Source organism: Bombus vosnesenskii, unplaced genomic scaffold (assembly GCF_011952255.1).
Source record: "Bombus vosnesenskii isolate JDL3184/JDL3185 unplaced genomic scaffold, Bvos_JDL3184-5_v1.1 scf7180000013293, whole genome shotgun sequence".
Classification (NCBI taxonomy): domain Eukaryota; kingdom Metazoa; phylum Arthropoda; class Insecta; order Hymenoptera; family Apidae; genus Bombus; species Bombus vosnesenskii.
Window position 1 is genome coordinate 3,450,695 of NW_022882944.1, and position 24,240 is coordinate 3,474,934.

Consider the following 24,240-nt stretch of genomic DNA (forward strand, 5'->3'; position numbering starts at 1 on the left):
ATCGTTCGGTGAACTTCGCTTGCACAGAAATCGAAGAAGGTTCGATGGGCTCGATGGTCTTCGCTCTCGTTCCTACCTCTTATTCAAGAAGTTTTAAATCCTATGGATTCGCTGGGAAAGACGATGGAAAATTAAAGGAAATAATTTACTTATATCGTTAGTCGACTGATTCTCTGTTACAGATTATTTTCGAAATAATATCCGAGTCTTCGTGGTAAAAATGATGTTTGGTGGGAGCAGGTGATAAGGGTAAAAATTAAGGTTTTTCAAATACCTGTCAGGTATCTCAAGTAACAAATAGGGATCAATCTTAAAATACGAAGAACTTCTTTCGCGAATAAAACTGAAAATGAGGTTTTGGAGCGTGTTCTTCCTAGAAGATCTGCATTTGTCTTGGTTTAATCCACCACTAATTAATAATCTTCTCATTCGTGTCTCCTTTTTCAAACGGTTGTTACGCGACATAATTCTGGCAATTGTGCCAATTATCACAGGGTTAAACGGGCAAACAAGTGTGTTGAAAACGAGGGGAACACCGGTGACAATTATCGCCGACAACAGTTTAATCTTTCTTCTCGAGAGGATCGGCTCGTTCCTAATTAATTTAATTAACCATAAGAATTAAGAGATGAATATTAAACAGGCAACATTTTACATCGCGGTTTTCCACTATGCCTAGAAACAGTTTCTGTTATGTGGAATCAAATTGAAGGCGCTATTATTCACAAGAAACACTTTTTCAAAATCAAATATATCATGTTAATTCTAAATTTCTAAAAATTTTCCATCCTGATCTCTGAATTCCAGTTCCCTCAAAATCCGTCCAATCTCGTAATTTCTGTATCTTCACTTTCTATTGTCATCATTCAAATTTTACAATAGTCTGTTTACAATAGTCTGTACAGTGTTTGATTTAGTTTTTCTAATTGAGTCTGGTTAACAGTAACTAAGTAAAGTAGTCTAATTAAGAGTTAAACTAAGTACCATCGTAGATCTGTAAATTCTATAAATTTTCTACCTTCACCCACGATTCTCATTCCACTCCTAAAGTTCATTCAATCTCATATTGTCAGGTATCTCCATTATTTCGTTCTTGCAAATTTACTACGTTTCTACAAACTGTCCATTCTAACCGCCTAATTATCTTAAAATCTATTCAACCTCATATTCTCCAAATATTCATCGTCTCTGTTCATAACTTGCCGATTTCTAAACTTTCCAAATTTTCAAATGTCCAAATTTCCAAATTTCCAAGTTCCCAAGTTTCCAAATAGTCAAATTTATAAATCTTCGACTCTTTAAGTCTCAAAATTTCCGCATGATATACGAAAGCTTAAAAAATCGGAAGGACTTCAAAACAATAGTAACGTGTAACTATAAACGTGAATTTGCTTCACGGTGGCTTGCTTTCGTCGTAAATACCAAGAACGACGAACAGAACGAAATCAAATTTAGCCCCTGGGTGTGTTTTGAAAGCAAGGAAGAACGAAGAGAGAAACGATGTCCTCCGACGAATCGATGTTAATGGGAAAACCTACACAAATGAAATAACCTTTCATGAGCATTTTCACAGTTCTTATTTATGGCACGTGTATCTGGTGCCAGCTGAATGTCTCTCTCTCTCTCTTGATGTTTCTTCGGAAGCTCGGACAACGACACACCGATGCTCTCGTTTAATTTCGAAGCTCAGTCAACGTCGTGATCCCAGGGCTGATTCATCGTGTGTTCGATCAGTTTCTCTGTGATCCTTGATGAGAGGATATGACAGGGAAGTGGTTGGGACCAAATTTTGCTCTTTTGGCTGATTTAAATTGAGAAGAAGAAGAAAAAGAAGAGGAAGAGATTGCTAGAAAAATATCTTTTTCTAGTAGAAAAGATAATTTTTCTTTTTGTATTTTTAATTTTAACTTTGCTGTGAAGACAGTTTGAGGAAGTTTGCAATGGCCGATATAGAAATTCAGAATGAAACAGGTAAGTTGGATCATTTTTGGATTACTATATTGCCTTAGTTATGTAAAATGTTCCTTTCGAGGAAAAGCGAAATTTGATTGTTCTTTTGTATTGTATTTTGTATTGTATTGTATTTTGTTTTGTAGTGTATAATATAATTTCAACCAAAAGATAGAAAATATGGAGAAGTTCAAATTTCTTAACATATGTTGAGAAATGGGAAAGTGTTATACAGAATATTTCAATCTGTAACTTATTTTGTTTTAATAACTTTCAGATGCCGTCATTTTTTTATATTTTTTAAATATTCTTTATATTTTCTATATTTAAGATTTTCTATCTTTCTTTGCCTCTGTCTTCAATATAAAGAAGTTGGTGTACTATTTTAGTGTTCTCAGTCTATCGATATATATTGTCAATATTTCAATGTTCTCAATTCAAAAAATCAATGTGTATTATTAATACAATATTGTCAATATTTATTGACAAACCGCATTTTCATTGAGAACGTTGAAATATTGACAATATTCTTGATCGTCTGAGGGCATTCTTACGAAAGGTTCATTATATTGTTTATTGTTCAATTAGATTATGCAAAACATATTTTGCTTTAATTGGATTACACCGCGTTTTTTAATTGGATTATGTAAAACGTTCTTTGCTGTATAATTCGATTCTTTGTCTGTCATTGAAAAAGGAGATAACGTATGAGGTATTCTTCTTTGTATTTATAGCACCTTTAATAGCACATTTCTGCAGACTTAATTGAGGAAAAATGCAAAGCGTAATGAAATAAGAGATCTTTCGATTACGACACTTCAGGACAACATATGATATTTGGATACCACCTATAGTATTGCCGAACGCTATTTTTAACCTTTATATATTTTACTTAATAACAAAAATAATAAATTTTGCTAAAAGAATATTAGCAAAACAATTTTCCTAATAACACAGTGAAACAAATTTAAATATAAATAAAAAGTTAAGAATATCTGTCTATTGATAAAAAATACTATTTGTATCAATAATAACTAAATATATCAATACTATTAATCAATCGAGCACTGATTAATCTTGTATAATTAAAATGTACTAACATAGAAAGTGTCTATGATTCGCTTTATGACTTGCAACATCGCTAGTTATCAGAAGTTCCATGCATTATTCGTCATTTGCAAATCAATTAAGAATTGATATTGGAATTGGTATTGGGATTAAATTGCCGCAATATATATTTAGAAGTCTTAGATCATCGATTATTATCTATCGCAGCATCTTCAATCTAAAGTAATGTTAATGAATTACACAATACTGACATATCAATGAATTAGAAATTTTAATTAGCAAATTGTATCAACATTTATTCTAAAGAGAAAGAAAATCAAAAGATGAATATTTAAAATAACAGAAGACGTTGCTATTGTTTCAAACATCCAAATTTCAAAATTTTCGAATCTCTAAATTTCTATATTTCCATTTTTATATCCATATTCTAATATTATTACAATTAATTAATGATCGATATTATGATGAAAATAGGAATAAAGGAATACAGCATTGTTATACTGGAATAACATAATAAACGAACGAAAAGTATAGGATGGGAATTCTCTATCTTGGTCTTTCCGCACATTACAATGTCAAGGACACTGAACTAGAACTATCTAAATTGCTTTTAATTTACCATTCTCGTTGATTTATCTAATGAAATAAAACATCTCGCAGCGTTTACGACTTGTCTTTCTTTAAGAGCTATATGTAAAAATATAGATATCAACGTAAATACAAACGTCAACATTTTTTGAAGTTTCTAGTTAAAAAAAAAATTCTCTCGAAATTTTTAAATTATAAAATTTCCAAGTTTCCAGAAAATCTTCAAACTTCCAAATTTCCAAATCTCCAAATACCCAAACTTCCATACAATATGTGTTATATTTGGAAAACAAAGAAAACTTAAAATGCAATAGTAACGTCATAATAACGAAATAAAACAGTATCGTGGATACAAAGAGATATCGTGGAAACGATTTCTAGAAGCACCAGTATGTATTTACGAAGATGTTTTATCGTGTTGCTGGCGGAAGCATATATTTCCTGTTTTAGTATACAGCTCGTGTATCGTGCACACAGAGATGCACTTAATGTAAATAACAACGATAATATGTCATTGTTATGTGATTAAGTCAAAAAGTGAAAAAAGAAAGTGAGATACGGATAAATTAATAAACAATAATAATGTCTGTCATTGAACTTAATCCAAGTGACAAAGACGTTTCGCATCTTGACTTTAAAAAATAGTAGTCTAAAAAGAGAGCTCTTTGTCGCAGGAGAAAAGTCCAAGTAGTAGTTCTATAATCTACATCGATTTATGGCAGAGGGCCAATAGCGAGAAAGAAGAAATTCTTGAGCAACAAACAAGATGTGTAACAAATGAAATTTACCAAGATAAAATGAAATAAAATTCCAGCTGGATAAAACCTCATGAATATGTAATAAATCTATAGAAAATAAAAAAGAGAATGAACCGTAGAAGATGTAAAAATTATTTAAAAATAAACAAATATCTTCGATCTAATAAGAATATGTAACGATCATTGTTAATATGTGCAATTTCTTTGTTCAACTTTATATAAATATATTTTTTTAAGCCATTAAGAGCCTATCTTCATTAAGATGAATGTGAGATTGGGATATAAAAATTCGCAATAAGATGAAATATTATGAAATTTGTATGATTTCTCATTTAAAACGACCGATACGTGGTAAATGGATAAACCTGTAGAGACTGCTGACTACCTAATGGCGCGGAGTGCATGAATTATTAGCGGGCAGCATTTTTATCGTCAAATAAACTCGTTATCGAGTGATATAATAATGCAGCGCGCCAATAACAATTCGCAAATGAACTAGAATGAACAGACTTGAACCGATCCGGTTTATCAGTATGTGTTCCTTTTGCATTTTGCGTTTCTACGTTTCGTCAAACGATTCTCTTCATCGAATAGATTAAGAAAAGTTAAGAAAAAAATCTTTCGACCTTACATTGTGTAAAAAAAAAATATGAATATTGTTTATAGATATAGGAATCTCTGTGGAATCTACGAAATTTGAATTTTTGAAATACATATGAAAATACAAAAAACACGAAATGTGTTTAACATTTATTATATGAAATCTATTTGTACGAAATATAAGATTTATGAAATCTATACATAAGTCTCTAAAATTGAATGAAACGTTAAAGCAGTTATAGTATACGAATAAATAAGCTTCAATAAATTTAAATGATGTATAAAAGCGTCAAATATCGATTTATATGTTATACGTATGTGCATATCAGTAAGTAAGGTACGATATACAGGATGATACAAAAGTTGATATTCGAAACGAGGATTTTGCTTGTTTCACCTCATAACACGTATAAATCTTTCTTTATTTTTACCAAAGATTTACATGGCCGTAATTCTTCCAAATGCAACACCAATTTCTATTCTGACTTTTACTCTATACAAGTTATTAAAGATTTTTATCGTGTAAAATATATGGTACGAAAGAAAATTAAACTTAAATGATCTACTTAATCGAAATTTGTCGCAAGTAGTCACCTGTGACCCAAAAAGATACCAATCAGATTACATCGTCAAATGAGGATTCATGAATTTCTTTTAAGCAGTTTCGCTTTTTCAGGCAATACATAATGTTTGTTATTTTCAAAAAAAAAAAAAAAAAAATACCGAACATATCAGAATTTTCGATATATTACTTTCAGACGTTAGTAATCCAGGGATTATAAACAAAAAAAAAAAAGAAAAAGAAATGGAAAGATATCAATCAACGTTTTCTAATCCATAGATAAATTAACGTGAATTATCAATTTTTATATCAATTTGAAAAATTCCACTCGTCATGCGAGAAAAAGAAAGGAAAAAGATGAAATAAATATTTAAAAACAAGCATTATATAACGCAAGCAAAGGAATCAGGAAATAAATTTCTAAAAAATAATTTGTAGTTTTCTGCAACCTTGTACAAACAAACAACGAACCATCCTTCAAGATGCAATAGCATAGTTGTGTTCTTGACATCGTTTCGATTTAACGTGCTGGCACGCGCGCAAAAATAGTCAATGGTGAAATAAACCCCGACGCGACTGCGTTTCGTTTGTTCGACGGAAGTTGAGAATGCTTTCGGTCAAACGTTCAATGCACATTTTTCCGTCATTTCCCTATCCTTTTTCGTTTTCTTATACTATTTGTTCGAGAAACGCGTGATTATAACCAGATTTTAATAACATTTTTAATACGATGTTTATTACGGAAATTGATTATTTAAATGAAATTTAGAATACTAAAGTCATACTGTTGATCCACATTAAAATTAATTGTACTAAAATATTGCTTACAATGAAATACTCGAAATAATTACACAAAAATAATGTTTCTAAAAAATGTTAAAATATTATCGTTAAACCATATTAAAATATATTAATTATTAGAGCGTCACTTGGATGAAATATTAAGGAAGGCATTCCTTATTTTAAATCGTTATTTAGTGTCTTTATTGTTAATTGCCACCTGATTGTGTAATTATATATAACTTTAGAATTTGCGTAGAAAAGTCGTCGAATCGACGTATGTATGTCTGCGTTTATCAGTTTAATTGCCTTTATCAGGATCGATAAGGCTGTAGTTGCAAACCTGAAGCGGGCTTCCCTTAATTAGTGTGATTTATATTTATCAAACGATTGCGAGGTGTCTAAATCATCTGAACAAGACTCTCAACAGCTAGATTTATCGTTTGTTATTAGATCGTAAACAGGAATCCTTGTATCTCGTTTCTTCTCTTCTTTCGCCAATGACTGAGAATGTGATTCACTCTTCACGCTAAAAAGATGACCTGGAAGATTTTCTTCTTCGTGTTTTCGACACAAAGATCTTCGTCATTTTTACACATATAGTATGTAACAAACGAAATAGAGCTATGCGTATAATGCCTGTTTGAATTTAAATGGATTACAACGTATAACTATAAATTATAATCTAGAATCACCACTGAAAAATATATATCACTTTCTTACAGTACGTTTTTTTCTTAAAGTATGTTTTCTTGCGGAAGAAACTAACGAAAAACTACTTCCAAATGTAATTAAATCAAATTTATGAACAAGAAGAGTAATGTTTATAAAATAGGTTTAAATGTTCTTCTTCTTTTTTCATATTTAGCTCTAAACCGTAGGAAATCATCCTTCTGGTCAGGACACAATTATTAACGACAAGACGCATTTGTAGGATACGGCACAGTGTCGTATAAATCAGGAAGAGCGACATAACTGCTTTGTATCGGCCAAATTACGAAGATAAACGAATAAAAGTTTCGCAATTGGTCGAGAAGTGTCTCTGTAATATTTTCATAGTTATAACTCAAAAGTTGCATTTTTTTTAACTGTGTCGTTCTTCTCTCAAAGCTACGATATGCAAAAACGAAGACTCTACTCTACCTCATACGGAGTGCAATGAGAATTTCAGCAGTTCGTCTAGAGTATTAAGATAGTGATACGAATTACTAATAATAAGGAAAGGAATAAAACTCAAAGACATCGTACAGATCAACGCTACGTCAAAGAAAGATTGTCACTTATACACATATATTTAGCTATATTTATTCATGACGGAATGATGCGATTCCTTGTGTAAAAATAAGAAAATGATGTGGAATAAAATTTTCTCATATTCGGTTTAGTTTTTAAGAAAATCGAGTTTGAAAATTGATAAAGTATACTTGAATATGGCTAATTGCGGACTGGACAGAACTAGATAATCGGGACAGGATGTCGTTCTATGTGTGAAACTATACAGAAAACGTGGAATATTATTTTTTCGTTTAAGAATTCATTTTCAAGAAGATAGAGTCAGAACATGTTTAATTAAAAATCGGCCTAGTACATGCGCATGATAAATTTTCCAATTTCTTTTTTCACAGGAACTAAGTCGAAAATGAAAAAAATATTATTCTATATTCTTATATAAAGAATCATATGTAACTAACAGTAACCAGTATTTGCAGCCAGTTTATTTCCTAAGCATGTAATGAGCGAAAGCTTAACACGGAAATAATAATAATAATAATAAAAAAGATACATATGTAAAAACGAGCAGAAGATAGTAATCGATCGAGTGTCTCAAGATGGAATTTCCTGGTGCCATAAAACACAAAGATTTAGCCCACAGTCTAATTATATGCGCTCCGTTATACGTTCTGCTTTTTTTTTTTCGTCGCGCGTAAACCGGCATTGGACAGGTTTTCTGCCATTTCTATCCCTCCTTTCGTTCGACTTTTTCAAGCGGAATCAATATAATAGGCGAACGCGTCGCTTAGAATTTCGATTTCTCAAATCTGTCGACACGAAATATGAAATCTATGATATCTAGATTTCTAAAATCTCTTACATGAGATGCAAAATCCACGAAATGTAGATTTTTGAAATCTACTACATAAAATATGGAAAATGATGTAACTTTGCGTCAACTGCTGCGAATGTGTTGAAAACATATTCGCTGTGGTGGAAAAAATAAATTCTTCACTGGTAGTACAGACTTATTCATGAAAAATTCAGTAGCTACAATGTCCTTGTAAAAGATTATTTCATAACGCAGATGTATAATTTCAAATATTTCTTAAATATTTTAAGTCGCCTCCTTTAATAATTTTCTAGCAAAAGAGAAACCTTGCTTTTATTTTGAGAGTCGATGGTCATGTACATATTTTAAGCTCGTATACTTATAGCATTTCAGTCCTTATCTTTAGTCATTTTCTGTTAAAAAAAGAGTTTCGTTGCTGTTTAAAGAACTGACCAAGGAAGTAACAATTATATTTAATAGAAAAATTTAGCAGAATTTTATACGATATGTAAGACAGATTGAAAAAGGAAAGTTGGCATAAGTAAACATTGAACTTCAAGTGGATATTTATCTGTGAGTCTCATGCAACTTTTCCAGACTTTAATCGGGTAGATTAGTTTATCTCAATTGCCGTGTCCGATGCACTATACTAAAACTAAAACACGTTATACACACACGTGAAACGTAAACACACTATAACTAAATTTCTGCGCTATCTATACGGTTAATTAACGATAATGTTTAACTTCGTCACAACTCGAAAGAAACAAGCACCTCTTTTCAAACTTATAAAATAAAACAAATGAACGAAGAAACTTGCGAAGCTATGTAGGGACAGTGCGAGCCAACGATTCTCGGTTTTTTTTACGAGATCGAAGGTATCTCACAGCTCCAGCTATTGATTTGATTAAATATTTGATTAAATTATAATTATCGTGGTAACCCGGATTTATGTCCTAATTGGCTTTAGAGTGAACGGCGAAAGTCGAAAAATATTATTAAACTACATCACACAAACTATAACTTTGTTGCAAAATTAATCTATTAATTAATAGGATAATAGTGCTGATAATATATCTATGAATTTTCAGCTTTCGATTAAGATTCCTCGTTTTCGTCCTTGCAAATAAAGTATCGTTCGTAGATTATTGCAAATATGAAATAGACGGAAACGAGTTAAACAAGGTGATTGCAATTTACATAAAATATGTATAAGACAAGAACGAAGAGCTAATGATTTCATTGAACGTATATCAAATGAGATTAATGAACCAATTAATAATCGGAAATTATCATTCAGCCAGATCATTTTCCAACTAAGTATATTTGTTTCTTACGTAAGTAAGATTTGAAATTCGAAGAGACTCGAGTTTCCATTCGGTATCTACTATAATCGACGTCATTCTTGGAATCTTCCTCGTTTAATCTTTCATTCTCGTGGTATAATAGAATCGGAACTGCTACTTCAGCTATTCGACTTATTTCATGACAGAAAATGGTCGACATTAATTAATTATTTATTAAATGGAGTAGATTAATTTTGCTTCTAAGTAGTTCATGTACCTATTTGTTTCGAAATAGAAACGAAGAAGGAAGTTCGTGGGAGTTAACGGGGGTTGTAAGTAGGATAGGTGTTTCATGGAAGAACAAGGGTGAGTGAATGCTCTTTGTACGAGACGTAGGATACAGAGAAACATCTGCGAGTACATATATGCCTAGATGAATGAAAGGCAACTGCGAATGACGTCACTGTTTGAAGGTTGATGTACGGAAGGCGAGGTATATCGACATCGCTTACACTCGACATTCCTATCCAAAAGTTACTTTTCTCAGAAAAAAGAAAAAAACAGAAAGAAAGGGGGAAAACCTAAGTCCAAATGAATTTGACTTCTCATTTTGTTTCTATGATAATATAATCGTTATAAAACAAACATTCACAACAAATAAAAAGATATATATAAATACTCGTGACGAATATGAAAAAAATGAACTTCCGCTGGACGAGGATTGAAATCGCGAATCAATGAATTCTATTGCTATCTCTGTAAGCCACCGATGTAAAAAAGATTATGGATCGTAATCCGCTATTCGATAATACAGTGAAATACACATAGAGCGACGAAAATACAGGATCTTCTATATGTGTATTAATAAAAAGGACATCGCCTCGTCGCAGATATCGCAGCAAAATGTTTCTGATTTGGCATGACAGGAGTTGCAATTCCTTCAGAACGCTGCGAAAATACTTGTTCGATGCTTCAAGAGGATCCATGTTTACGAACGTTCGATCGCGCTCGCCGTCGATAGAAGCAATCAATTTCCGGCTATGCGAGGGATCGCCAAATGACGAACGAATCGTTCGTCCACCCTTGCATTTCTAAATTTCACTAAGGCGGAGCGCTCGCTCGTTTCATCTAAACTCTAAACGCCTCATTGGAACGTTCTAAGAGTGCACCAGAAAATGCTTGTTCGATTCTTTTAAGCGTTTAACGGCAGAAATAGCGTGCGATCGGTTTCATGAAGTATTCTTGCGAATGTTCGGTTTGGTTCAAATGACGAGGAGGAACTGACGCGATGTGCGAGTTTCCGACCACTTTTTATAACGGAGATAAGAAACAGCCGTTCGAGCAGCTGGCGAGCAGAAGGCTCACACACGAAAGATAACCGAGAATATCGAAAAGCCTAGCTAAAGCCTATGGAACGGCGGCAGCAGGTTTATTGTCGAGAACTGTTGAGGGGGGCGGCGCAGTCGGTCGGCCGATCTCGTGGCGAGCGAAACTCGACGACCGCGGACACTCGGTTTAGGTCGGTTCGACGGTGGTTCGACGAGAGCAAGGACGCGTTACTACCGTGCTATTATACCCGCTAGGGAGATCAGCGACACAGCACAGCGCAGCGATGCGTTAGTTGCGCGCGCGTACGATGTCGGGCGATATCGCTCGATTCGAGAGCGAGCCGGCCGCCTCCGACCCGCTAGTGTCGGACGCCGTTTCCACGTTGCAAGGTAACTTTTTTTCTTCGCGTACGTCGCACGTTTGTTTTGTGCCCTTTCTTCTTCTTAACGCGCGTCTAAGGGAAACGAGCAAGAGCATTCGCTCGTGTCCGTTTAGTGCAAAGTCATTTACACCAAAAAACGTTTCCCCACAACGAACGCGAACGAACGTTCGGGGAGATTAGACCGAGCATCTATAGAATACGCGATGGTTATATTCTCGATTCGATCTTCGCTCGAACCTGTGACAACGATGTTCGATGGATGGATTAGAATGTTTATCGTGAGAAATTTGAAAATGCAAAAGTGCGCAGAGTCTCGCGTAGTACGTAGAAATATACGAACTATTCAAGTACAATACTCGCTATAGCGTTTAGTAAGTAAAACGATTTCTTACCTAGATTGCATTTTATCGTAAAACCAAAATCTAATTCCTAGACTATCAGGCTGAAATAGATAAATATAATACAATAGAATAAGAGGATTTTTAGAGCATTCGATTCGACGAACAATGGTCGAAACGGCATTTACGTTTCAATTCTGCACGTTCTTATATTTGCAAATTTCCCATAGATGCATACAAATGCATAGTCTAGTTATAGATAAATACATATGTATGTACATATATCTATAGATATATAGGATGAATTATGACCCGGGATAAAAATAAAGTACAACGTGCAAATTCTATGACTCGAAACAAGTGGAAATGATGTCTTATGAAGAAATAGCTTCGAAAATTTAAACGGGTTGCTTACACGTGATCGATACTTTGTATGTTACCTTCCACTATAAATTATTATACTACATGTGTTTCTGTATTGGACGTATAAAAATTTGCTTGTTATTAGAAGCTGTGACATTGTACTAACGTCAGAAACGGTGGTCCACGGAAAATCATAAAGCTTATCATACGAGAATAACGTAAACATGTTAAAGAACAGAATGATGCTACAATAATTACTATGATGCAAAAATATTATTATTTTTGCCAGATATTATACATTTTTATCGTACAAACTTTATAGAAACATTATTCTATGAAATTCATAAACAAGCATGATTACAATCGTTGTAATAAAACGGCATTGACGCATTGCGGTATTTGACTGGCAGTTTGAGAGATATTTGCCTGGCCCGTTGCTTTTGGTGGTTTATTTTTATCTGAATTGCTTTACCCGCTTCTTACTTGCGTCAATATAGCATAACGATTTGCTTGCTATTGGAAGAACTGACACTGTATTATGAAGTTAAAAAATTTATTTACACCAAGTATCAGACGCACGTGTAGGCGCTTTTTCTTTTTTCTCGAAGATGAAACGCCTCATTTGTACCACAAATTAGAGAATAGTAAATTTCAAAAAATAAAATTGGAAGATCTTGTGAATTCGAATTGAATTTCTTTATACAACAAAATTGTAACATTTATTTTTCTGGGAATATTCGTGTGTTATTTTATATTATTATAATAATAGATAAATAATCACCAGCGAAAACAAAGAAACATCAATAGCGTTAATAAAAAATTACTATCAATGAGTTATAGCCATAAGAGACAAATATAATCAGTCATAAGTGTTACCGATGGTGATTCGCTGTCCGTCTAATTCGAGCTTAATTTGATACTACTGTTGATACACGGGGACTAAAGGAAAAGAAAGAAAAATTCCGATATCCAGTTACCAATGCTGATGATTAATCTAAAAATTCAGCGTAATCTAAGACTTAATTCCAAAGACTAAAACGGAGCGGTGTATTTAAATTTTATTTAGCTTAACTCAATACCATTTTAATGGCTCACAACTTCAGCCAAAAAGTCGCACAATCATGATCGGAATTCAATTCGAAGTTAATCCGCGTTTAAGCCAAACTTAATCAAAAAATAAATAACGATCGTCACATCTAACGCGGTATAATCCAAACGTAACTCGAAACTGTTCTTGTCGTATCAAAATTTCAAAATAAGCAACGGCTTACAAATAATTATCTACATAGGTATTTAGCTTTGGCTCAATCTCTCTGATTAAAGATCTCAGGCGGAAGCTCGATTAACCGCTAATAGTAATAAAAACTAAATCGCAAATAGAATTCTAGTCGAGTTTAATCTCGTAGAATAATCTTGACTCAAATATCGTGCAAAACTTAATCTGAAGCCTAATCTTCGTCTCAATGTTAGACTTAAACTCGACCTTCTGAAAACTAAAACAAAAGAATGCATTAACCCAAACCTGTACCCATGTTAATGTGTTAGAGACATAATTAGAGATATACGTAATTAGGTCATTTCCATAAACAACGTCGTGTTTATGTAGAGGCCGGTTCATTGCCATCGATCAGCGCAATTATCTCGCAAACTCTACGCTATTCGAAAAAGTATTGGGTTGACAACTAAGCGATTGCGGATTTTGTCAATACCAACTAACCAAAAAAATTCCGCAATCACTTAATTGCCACCCCAAAAAATTCTTTTTTTCATGAACTTTGCCAAATGGATGATAAATTGGTTCCTAAACAGATATTCCTCTCGTCTAGCAAATACTCGACGAGTATACTCGACGTATTACGAATCTTTACGTATCTTCGTACGTCTTTATGTATTTTATGCACATTTTAATGGATTATCGCTAATAAAGGTCAGAGAAGCGTAATGTATCAAAGGTGACAAACAAGTGTGTAATCCCAGTGTGTTGCAAGAACAAAGAAGTGTTTTGAGTAGCGTTACGAACTGCTACAAAGACGCGAGCGAGAGGAACGATTTATAATTTATAGGCAAGAAAAGCCTTCGGAAAGACTTGGTACGCTTTTGTTTTCAACGGACTGGCAGAGGGACGTAGCACATTCGAGGAATGTTTTTATTCTTGGAATGAACATATGATCACGGTGGCGGGTCTGACTTTCACGTCAGCCTGTACGGTTTCTCATTTCATCTTTCTTTCCTCTATCTCCCCCTCTTTCTCTCTTTCTCTCTTATTCTTTTTATGAGTAACCGCGTTATTTTCTCGTATTCACAGGCACCAAGCAAACGGCGGAAAGCGTAGCTCAAGATGCCGTCGACCAAACAGGTATGCGTTTCTTGGGTTTTTAGTTTGAGGATGTTAAAGAGCAAAGATGAATTGACTCGAATACGATTGAATTTTTGATTTTTATGATAGACGTAATTCTTTCGTTATTTTATAATATTATTTTATGGTTTATAGCTTATCTCCATAGCGAGCTATCATCTTTGAGACGAATAAATATAATTGAACTTATTAAGGGAAAGTCGTTTGGTGTTGTCGTAAATGAGTCAATTGAAGACCCCGTAACCTAATAAAGGGGGAAAATACTACTACTGTTGTTATTAGCCGAGTTTTTATTTTTACGATATTGGAATAGAGACGAAATAGTAAATAATTTTGTATATCTAGAAATTTTTATTCTCATCCGTCTTCCTCCAACTTAATTTCTTGTATCTTATTTGTATAAGTTCGCAATTCACAATATCAAGTACGAGTATGCAACGATAAATACGATTTATTCTAATGATTCGTGGTATCTTTCCACAGGGTTTGGCAAGTTTAACCTTAAGGTTATGGCCGTCTGCAGTCTGATCTTCATGAACGTGGCTTTTAGTATAACAAGTATCGGTTTTGTATTACCATCAGCGGCATGCGACTTCAGAATGACCACTGTTGACAAGGGACGCATGAGCGCCGCCCCCATGTTAGGTAACACTCGAATAATCAGCATCTTATTAACTATATATCAATGTTCCTTCCGGCATATCAACGATATTATTAACTACTTTCATTTTTGCATACACACATGACAACAACAATCCTTGTCCGTCGCTGACATTTGCTTGGCAATTATTTTATGATCATGTAAGAATTTTATGATTGTGTTGTTTCTGTATGTTTTTGCGTTGTCATGTAATAATCTATTTAATTTAATTACAAATTATATTTTTCTTATGGGTTATCGATTTTTATTGAATCGCTAATCGTTCTTATCGCGTGTGTTATTTGTAAATATGAACGAGGATTATGTAATTTATTTTTAACGTCATTTTATATATTGTTGCTTGTAGTTGAGAAATACATTTTTTGGTACCAAAGAGAAATATGAAATAAGAAATACAAGTCTGAAAAGGACTTATAAAAAGTAAATAAACAAATAATAAAATGATAATTCTATAATAATTCTTGTTAAAAGAAAGAAGATATGTCACTTACAAAAGTTCCATTTTCGTGCTTTAATATGGCATATTTGCTTCGTATAATGTTTCTTTATTCGATCGATATCACTTTAATACTGTTATCAAATATGAAAATAGCGTATATATATTGCATTCACCTTATCACTGGAATGAAAATGTGTTGCGTGCCTTTCCGAGGCTCGCGAACGCCACACGCCCTGGAATCGATTTCCATGGTGTTTCGCCAACACGTTGCGTTGCTTACATTAGCTCGAACAGGACATCAAACCGCGTTCCTTTCGAGTTACATAAAAATCCTTGTGAAATTGCAAGTTATTTTCCACTCGTTCAAGCCTTCTCACTTTCCTTATTTAGATACAGACAGGCGGATATTCATGCAAATATTTATATAAATAATGGCAATTATAAATAAAAGAATTATTTTCATAAAAACGATTGAAGGAATAAAACTTAAATACAAATTTCTTGTACTTAATAAATATTATAATAGATGCTCAACTTTATATATTTCATATACTTTTGCATATTACGTGCATTTTTGCACTTTTAAATTTCCCGTAACTGCATAAAAAAATTCCGCAGCCTATTTCTATCGAATCCAGTCTTTTTCATCCATTCATTCCTGTTTGCCATCGTTCGTTCCTTTGTCTGTGTTATTCCACTTTATGCGGTATAAATATTGATGACGATGTATTGGATTTAAATTTTTCTCTCTATTTATTCACTTTTATCATGATTCACTTCATTGTTCAAATCGTTTCTGAAGATAAAACGGCCCATTCTCTCTCCTTCGTCTCATAACTCAATTAGTATAATTTACAATATAAACACATCTCTATATTTCCATGAAATTTTAGCTTCATTATAGTAATTTATTTCATATTATCGCTTTGTTAGCAATGTGAACAGTAAATAGTATTAATAATATCCTTTAATTTCTATCGAATTAATACTTTTTTATACATTTGTCCACGTTCGATCACGCGCGAAGACGTTCTTTAGCATCGTCTTTTTTAAAGATGACAACTAATGTACAAACAGTAATTTGCACAAAGAAAAGGTACGCGGCGAGATACAGTTGATTCATCGCGGTGTGGATGAACGTACGAGAGGAAAACTCTTGTGCAAAAGTATCCAGACACCAATGCTCTTCAAATGGAATGCAACATAAATTAATTGAATCGTAATGCGCGAAAACCAGGGACGTATCGTTAAAATGTCCATACATGGTTTCCACTTTGTCAGAAAATTGATTTTTCAATTAAAATTTTCCACACGGTTGAACATATCGATGTTGCAATATTTATAGCTTTACTTTTATATTCTTTTATCACTTAGTTCTTCATATTATTTAATTACCTAGTCGGTTAATTGATATTTCATCGGGTGTTACAAATTCATGTTATTTTACTATTATGAATTTCAGTGTTAAATTAATATTTAATTCACTATTATTCTAATATTAAATATTAGATTATTATTATCATATTCTCTTGTGTTAAACATAAATGCTCTCTCTATAATCCTTCTTCACATTTAGTTAATATATCACGAACAAAGAATAAGTCATTGAACTTGTTTGCCACGAATTTTTCCGTTCGCCGTTAGCATAATAAATCGTTTAAGGAATAAAGCTAATTATTCAAACATACCACTAGCACGTAGTAAGAACGACTAACATATTCATGAAAGCAGTGGCAGGAGACACGATCAAAGAATTACTACAATCGTCTAGATGACACCTGTCGAATACGAATAATTAAGCCTTGAAAGGTTACATGATGCAAGAACGTGACTCTTTGATCGTTTTCTGCTATTTCTATGCAACAACTATCGATTATTACGCGATAGATAAGGAATATTCATGAGAAATATCCATTAGAAAAGAATATGCTAATTTTCTAAAATACAAAGAACAGTCTACGGATATTTATGCATTTATGAAAGATTGAAAGTAAATAACCAACTAACATTGTCCTGACAACATTTTCTATCAGCAAAAGTAATTAAATAACCAATATGGTTTCCTTAAGCCTTATCAATCTCTCTAATTATGAATTTATAGGTATGTTAGCAGGTTCGTACATATGGGGTTGCTACGCAGCTATCAAAGGGCGAAGGATGTCACTATTGGTCGCGTTATTTCTACATGGTATCTCTGAATTATTGGCGTCGGTGGTGCCATTTTATTGGATCTTCCTGTTTTTGAAATTTCTAAGCGGTGCAGCGTTAGTATTATTACATTTTATCCAACTTAAGCAGAATAACAGATAGATGATAAATTTAACGACCGTATAATACTTTACACAGTAAAAGTTTGGTTGTGATACGTTTTATTTCACAAAAGTTAAATAACACACGATTGACGATCTTGATTCCCTGTGTCCAAAGCGGAACATTTTATTTCACGACCGTGTTTAATTATTGCTTCAGTATGAATGGACAATCGGCCGTCGTTTTTCTGTATTTGGGTGAATTTCAACCGACTAAATATCGGGACAAAATGCTCTCGTGGATGGAAATGGCTTGGGTGGTTGGAATGATCATTTTAGCAGGTAATTACTGCCAAACTTTACGAATTATAATATATCGTTGATTTAACGTAAAGTCTAAATGTTTGTTTCGTTTATAAATTTTTATAAGATTCAGTAAAGAGATCAAAGTATTAAATTTTCTATTGAAATCAGTTTTAATGGGTGTATAATGTATATGTCTTACGTTAAGTTTTAACGATAATAATCTAACGATAACGATCTTAATGATAATAAATCTTAAGTAATTTTTATTAGGAATAAAAGCTCGAAAACATAATCCTGTATTATTTTTAAATATTTCACTTTGCCTGCGTTTCTTTCTCAAAATTTGTTCAACATTGCAAACTGTTTGGAAATTTCAGGCGTCGGTTGGATTATTATTCCGTTGAACGTGAACATCGAAACGGACGGCGGTTTCTTTTTCCATTCGTGGAATCTTTTCGTGTTCATATGCTCCCTTCCAGCCTTGTTGACCGGAACTTGGTTGCTGTTTTTCCCTGAAACACCAAAATATCTCGCGGAGACTGGACACAACGTTCAGATGCTGGACGTTTTAATGAGAATGTACTCTGAAAACAGTGGAGAGCCACCGAAAGAGTACATAGTAAGTATTTATATTCGCTTTTCGAGTAACAGAAATCATTAAAGAATTTCTCAGAAGCTGTAAAAATATTTTGAAAATGAGAGAATTCGATCCTCAAGTAAATTTCTCTCGAACTCGAAATCCTATGTAAATTAAGCTAAACGCGAGTGATATTTCTTTTAATTCTTGATTTGTTTATTTGATAAAAATATTCCTGCAATAGCAATGAAAGGAAAAAAACAAAAATTTCTGATCTTCCATTTTCAGACGAAGCTTCGGAACTGCGAGAATAACAATTTAAACGATTTGGTGCATCGAATAATGCACACCAAAGAGAGAGAAGATGTGAGCGAGAAATCCTTCCAAGTGATGATAACTGACATATACATGAAAACCATGATGATATTGAAGCCACCGTTTCTTTGTAGAACGATTGTAATGTGTCTGATCGCATGTTTCGTCACGTCCTCTTATTACACGCTGACTTTATGGCTGCCAGAACTTTTTCATAGATACGCGGACTTTCAGGAGGCGTATCCCAATCAAACAGCTAGCGTTTGCACATTGAAGAGCGCGAAAAATGTTACAGAAATAGTGAGTGATCGAATAACAAATATAAATATGATTTTTAGGTGAAATTTAGAGGAATTTTTCAACATTTCCTAAATATCTCGTTCATAATTTTTTTTATCGTTAGACGAAAGAAAAAAAAAAGGAAAAAACTATACGTATATATATTAGACAAAAAGGTGGAAATCATTGTAATAGGAATTTTTTCTAGTAGAGAGTTGGCTCTCGCAACGAAATGTCGCATAAATTAAATTTGCAATTTGTAATTGTAATTGTTCTAAGGTTAGAAACTAGGAAGAGAGATATTGGGACGATTGCCAAGGAGGCATTACAGAATAAACAAATGAAAATTTTTATATAAAATTTAGTAGATAATTATTCATTTGTTATTCGTTGAATTGAATTTTGCAATGAAACCTCGTATAGAGTAGATATGTAGTTTGCAATTGTAATTATTCTATGAAGAAGAAATTGTATTGTTCTACATTTAGAATTGAAATTAAAGTGATATTAGGATGATTGCCAAGAAGCAATTGCAAAATAGGCAAAAGCACGGAATAGTTTGCGATATGTAGATGGAATACAAAGATCAGATGTTCGTTCTTCATTGCGTTATTATCTATACATAAAACTCTATTTATAGTATGTTACGCGATTTTAATTGAATTCTAGGATAACTTAAAAATTTCTTAATATAATAAAATATTAAATACTATTATAGTGATTTAATGGGAAAAATTTTGCACAGGATATGTCAGACGATCCGTTCGGCTGTAATTCCAGAGTACAAACTAGCGTGTTCGTGCACACATTTATTTTGGGTGCCTCGTGTATTCCGACAGGGCTAATATTGCCATTATTTGTTAACTACTTAGGATATAAATTTTTCCTCGGTAAGCAAACAAATATCTTTTTCTTTCTACCATTACGAGATATATATATTTTTAGTTCAAAATATATTTTTATCTCTAACACATCCGTTGCTATTAAAATACAACTATTTATCCCTGAATTCTTTGCCTTCCTATTTTCATCAAGGATGTTATCAACAATTATATCAGTGGCATTGTTTAAATTGATCGAATCTATACACCATATGCGCCAAAAGCAGTGGATGTGTTAAATATATTTTTGAAATTCTAATTGACTTCATAAGTATACTATCGAGCAATTCGAATTTATCTCTTTAATCTCTAATTGATTTAATTTCCTTGCTTAACTTGAGAAATTAGTCTATCGACAGATATCGAATAATTTTGTCTGTCATTTCAGTGATAACAGCTTTCATTCCTGCTGTCGTGACGGCTTGCCTCTTTCTGGTGGAGACGTCCACCCAAAACTTGGTTCTTTCGTGTGCCTATGAGTCCGTCACTTCCGTTTGCTTGAGCGTCGTATATTGCCTTTTAGTCGATCTGTATCCAACGCATTTAAGGTAATCTACCCACCCAGGATTCTTACTTTTTTCCTATACTTAATAATTCTAATAATAAAAATATAAAATAAATCCCAAGAATAAAAATAAATTTAAAGTATCTTTATTTTCTTAATCGTTTCGTAAATATTTCAAGGGAATTCAAAGAGATCGTTCGTGAATTCGATAATTGCGAGAGCATGAATACCTCTGTGATTTACTGTAGAAACTTGAAAAAATTTCATCCTTCCGCACGAGTTTTCTAAAAAAAGATCGCCACTTGTTTATTCTCTCCAAAGATATGAAAGAAAGTTTATTGTGTGCTTATCGATCGATATAAATATCCCGGTATATAATACTTATTTTTTCGTCTGTGTCAACTGGTTTATTTATAATAGAAACGATCATTCTTTTCGACGATCGAATATTGAACTAATCTGTCGATCTTGAAACATTATCTCGAGTGTTCTTGCTTTCAATACCTACGATAAAATACTTGTCTTCTTATATTATTATTATCGTTATCGTTTATTAATACTATCATTATAGTTGTTAGAGAACGTTATGCAACTTGATTTTTGCAGATCGAAATTGCAGTTACGTTCTATTGCGAAATGTGATTGAAATTTTCGTCATTGATATTTCTTTCATAAATTGAGATTTATGTAGCTGTTGTTAGGTATCTTTGGAATTATGTAACTGGAATAAACGTTATTATCGTAACAGAGAGACCTTATCGTTGGAATATTAGGTAGAGATCTATGATTAAAATAGAAATTACGTCCTTAGGGAAATTTACAAAATTCGTTGTTTCTTCGTTATACATTAACTCAATTATAATGTAAAAATATTGAAAGTTAATTACGATCATTACCATTTACTATTTTGTAACAGAATCGTGTTATCATCGACGTAAACTTATGATTCTTACCGAATATAAGAAAAATAATTACCCGAAACTGTCACAAAATTAATGATATTGAATAAAGCTCAATAATTTTCAAATATAATTCTGTTTCAGAGCAATGGCATCCGGTTTGTCTGCCTTTATCAGTAGAATAGGTGCTATTAGTGGTACTCTAATGATCGGATACTTGATCGACGACTATTGTACATTGGTGATTGTTATCGTAGCTGCTCAATTATTCCGTATGTATTCAAATTCCGACCTCTCCATTTTTTTAATTAGGTCTTAAATTATCTCCATACAGATGTATTGTGTTGTATCTACTTATCGCGTTTAAATAGCGATAATGTCGTGACAATACTTGTTACATCTGTTAGACTACTCAAATTCATTCAATATCTGCAAATATATTTATAAGTTACTTTTAATTTAATGCTTTCTTCCTTATATAATGTCTTATCGAATATTTATATGCGTGACATTTATTTATTTATTCCAGTGAGTGGTTTGCTAGCCCTGTTTACACCAGGAAGAAAGAAATCGAAAGCGATAGACGTTGAGAAATCTTAACGATAGTACGGATTAAGCTAAAGAAAGTGGGACGAAAGAAAAGAAACAATCAAAAAGGTTTTTACATTCACAAGAAGAATTCTATATAATTTACTTTTCCATTTTTCTTTTTTTTTTAATAATATAAACGCATTTCGCTTGGAAACAAGAAATATAGGCAATTTTATTGATGAGAGAATTTAATTAAACTCGAAATAATTAGATGATCTCTTATTTAACACCAGAAAGTCCAATCAAAACGACTAATTCACAACGATTGATAAAAATTATTATTTTCATTAGTAAGCGTGACATAATTATTTGCAACTCTTTAAGCTACGGTGCTTCTGGTGTTAAAACATTTTTACTTTCCCTTAAGTTCTGTCAAGTTAAGAGTATGAAAACATGTTATTACTTAAATGTACGATATAATATTACAACTTAAATTTAGAGGAAAGATATTAGTGTTAAATTTACAGTATTTCTTTCTCGTAATGGTTAAGAACGTTAATGTCTTCATTTCTTGTTAACGAATTATATACTTATCTATATACATATACATATATAGAAACACCATCTTCTAATAACTAAACTATCGTGCCTGTGTACTTTCTGCGTATACTTTATCACGGCCGGTGTCTGCGTTATTTTATACATTTTTCTTAATACACACCGGACATAATTTAGTATACTATAAGAGGATGCCTGTTATTGATCGAGTGTATTTTGCAAGTGAAGATTATTCTTCCTATACAATGGCTACAAAAAGTAGCGGCACGTATTTTCCGATGAAGCATCTTTTTTTATCAGGTCGTACATTTCATTTTCACAGTATTAAATTTTTACAGTCATATAGTACGAAATCTTACGTACTCGGAATTAATTAATTAGTACGTAAATATTATGATCAATACGTACAATACTATGCCAATATATTTTGTAGCCATATAGATATTTGTAGCTGCTATGAAAATTTTACGTGACAGTTTCACGTAACGCACACAATGTTTGTGAATACTCAGCAAATTCGAGAGGTTCACGATGATGAAAGTATATATGTGTTACATATTTTTCTACATTTCTAAAATATTAATATCTTCATCGAGCGTCGTATACGGTAGTTAAAAAGTATACAGAATCTTTGTTTCGTAATTAAAATCTCGTAACATGTATTCCAGGATATTGTACTTTATTCTTCTAATTTATGGAAGAAGAGAAATGGCTACTTTGTTCTCTTCAGAATTTACAGAGCGATTTGGAAGGAGTATGAATAAAACTTAGAGAAACTGTCGCGGTTCGAATTTCTATTGTTGTCATAACGAGGGAATAAAATTAATATGAAGTGTCCTTTGGTAAACTTTGAGAAATTTGGATTTTACATTTTACTAGAACGTGAAAAGCATTCTGTCGTAATAAGAATGGCAAATTTTCTCAAAGAATAAAGAAAGTAGAGAATGATAAATCTACAGAATTTATCGCAAAACTGACCTGAAAGTAAATTGTTCGACTTTGTCTTAGTATTTTAAAAATCATTTGACATTAAACTTATCATTTTTCTGTGACAACAGAACAATTTTAAGTTGTAATACCTGTACGTATAATTACCGTGAAAATAATTAAACGATCGTTTAAAAACTTACTACACTCGTTCTGAAATAACCTGTAGAATATTCTGTTAAAATATTATATACAACGAAAAAGATCTTCGAATAAATAGATTAACGTATTTAGTACTTAATACACATACAGCTAAAAAAGCTAGGCAGGAAATAAATGCTCAATTATATAAACCATTATCACGACGATCTCTCGTATTGTTAACACAGTGCCACGATATTTCTTCAACATTGCAAATTGTACGGTGTTAAGGGGCCCGCATACGATTAATAATATTGCCAATATCGCCAAGTATTGTCAAACAGTATTCATCGTGTGCAGATCTCTTTACGAAGCTTGATTCGATCGATCAGCCTCGAACTCTATGTAAATGAATATCGAACGCGACGATCGTATTCCCGACGTGTGTTATTCTTCTATTTTTCTATGTACGAGACTTTTTATATTGTAGACTGTTTATATGCCGGCCATCGAAGTACAATAAAAAATATGTTCTTGCTGAACCTATCAAAATCAATTGTCGTCTATT

General features: G+C 32.7%; 1 protein-coding gene across 3 annotated transcripts; it reads left to right on the forward strand.

Annotated features, from left to right (window-relative positions):
* The first annotated feature begins 1,809 nt into the window (after positions 1-1,809).
* Positions 1,810-24,228, forward strand: LOC117232874 (synaptic vesicle glycoprotein 2A-like). 3 transcript variants are annotated; one of them, XM_033492596.1, is made up of 11 exons: positions 1,810-1,971; positions 14,354-14,404; positions 14,888-15,049; positions 17,606-17,768; positions 17,974-18,095; positions 18,437-18,678; positions 18,925-19,251; positions 19,976-20,120; positions 20,500-20,659; positions 21,660-21,787; positions 22,045-24,228. In XM_033492596.1, exons 1-11 carry the CDS (start codon positions 1,941-1,943, stop codon positions 22,113-22,115), a joined length of 1,602 nt encoding a protein of 533 aa, XP_033348487.1. In that variant the 5' UTR covers positions 1,810-1,940; the 3' UTR covers positions 22,116-24,228. The 3 variants fall into 3 exon arrangements, with proteins under 3 accessions (XP_033348487.1, XP_033348485.1, XP_033348488.1); XM_033492594.1 differs by lacking the exon at positions 1,810-1,971 and adding an exon at positions 11,273-11,354; XM_033492597.1 differs by lacking the exon at positions 1,810-1,971 and adding an exon at positions 11,423-11,718.
* Positions 24,229-24,240: the final 12 nt, after the last annotated feature.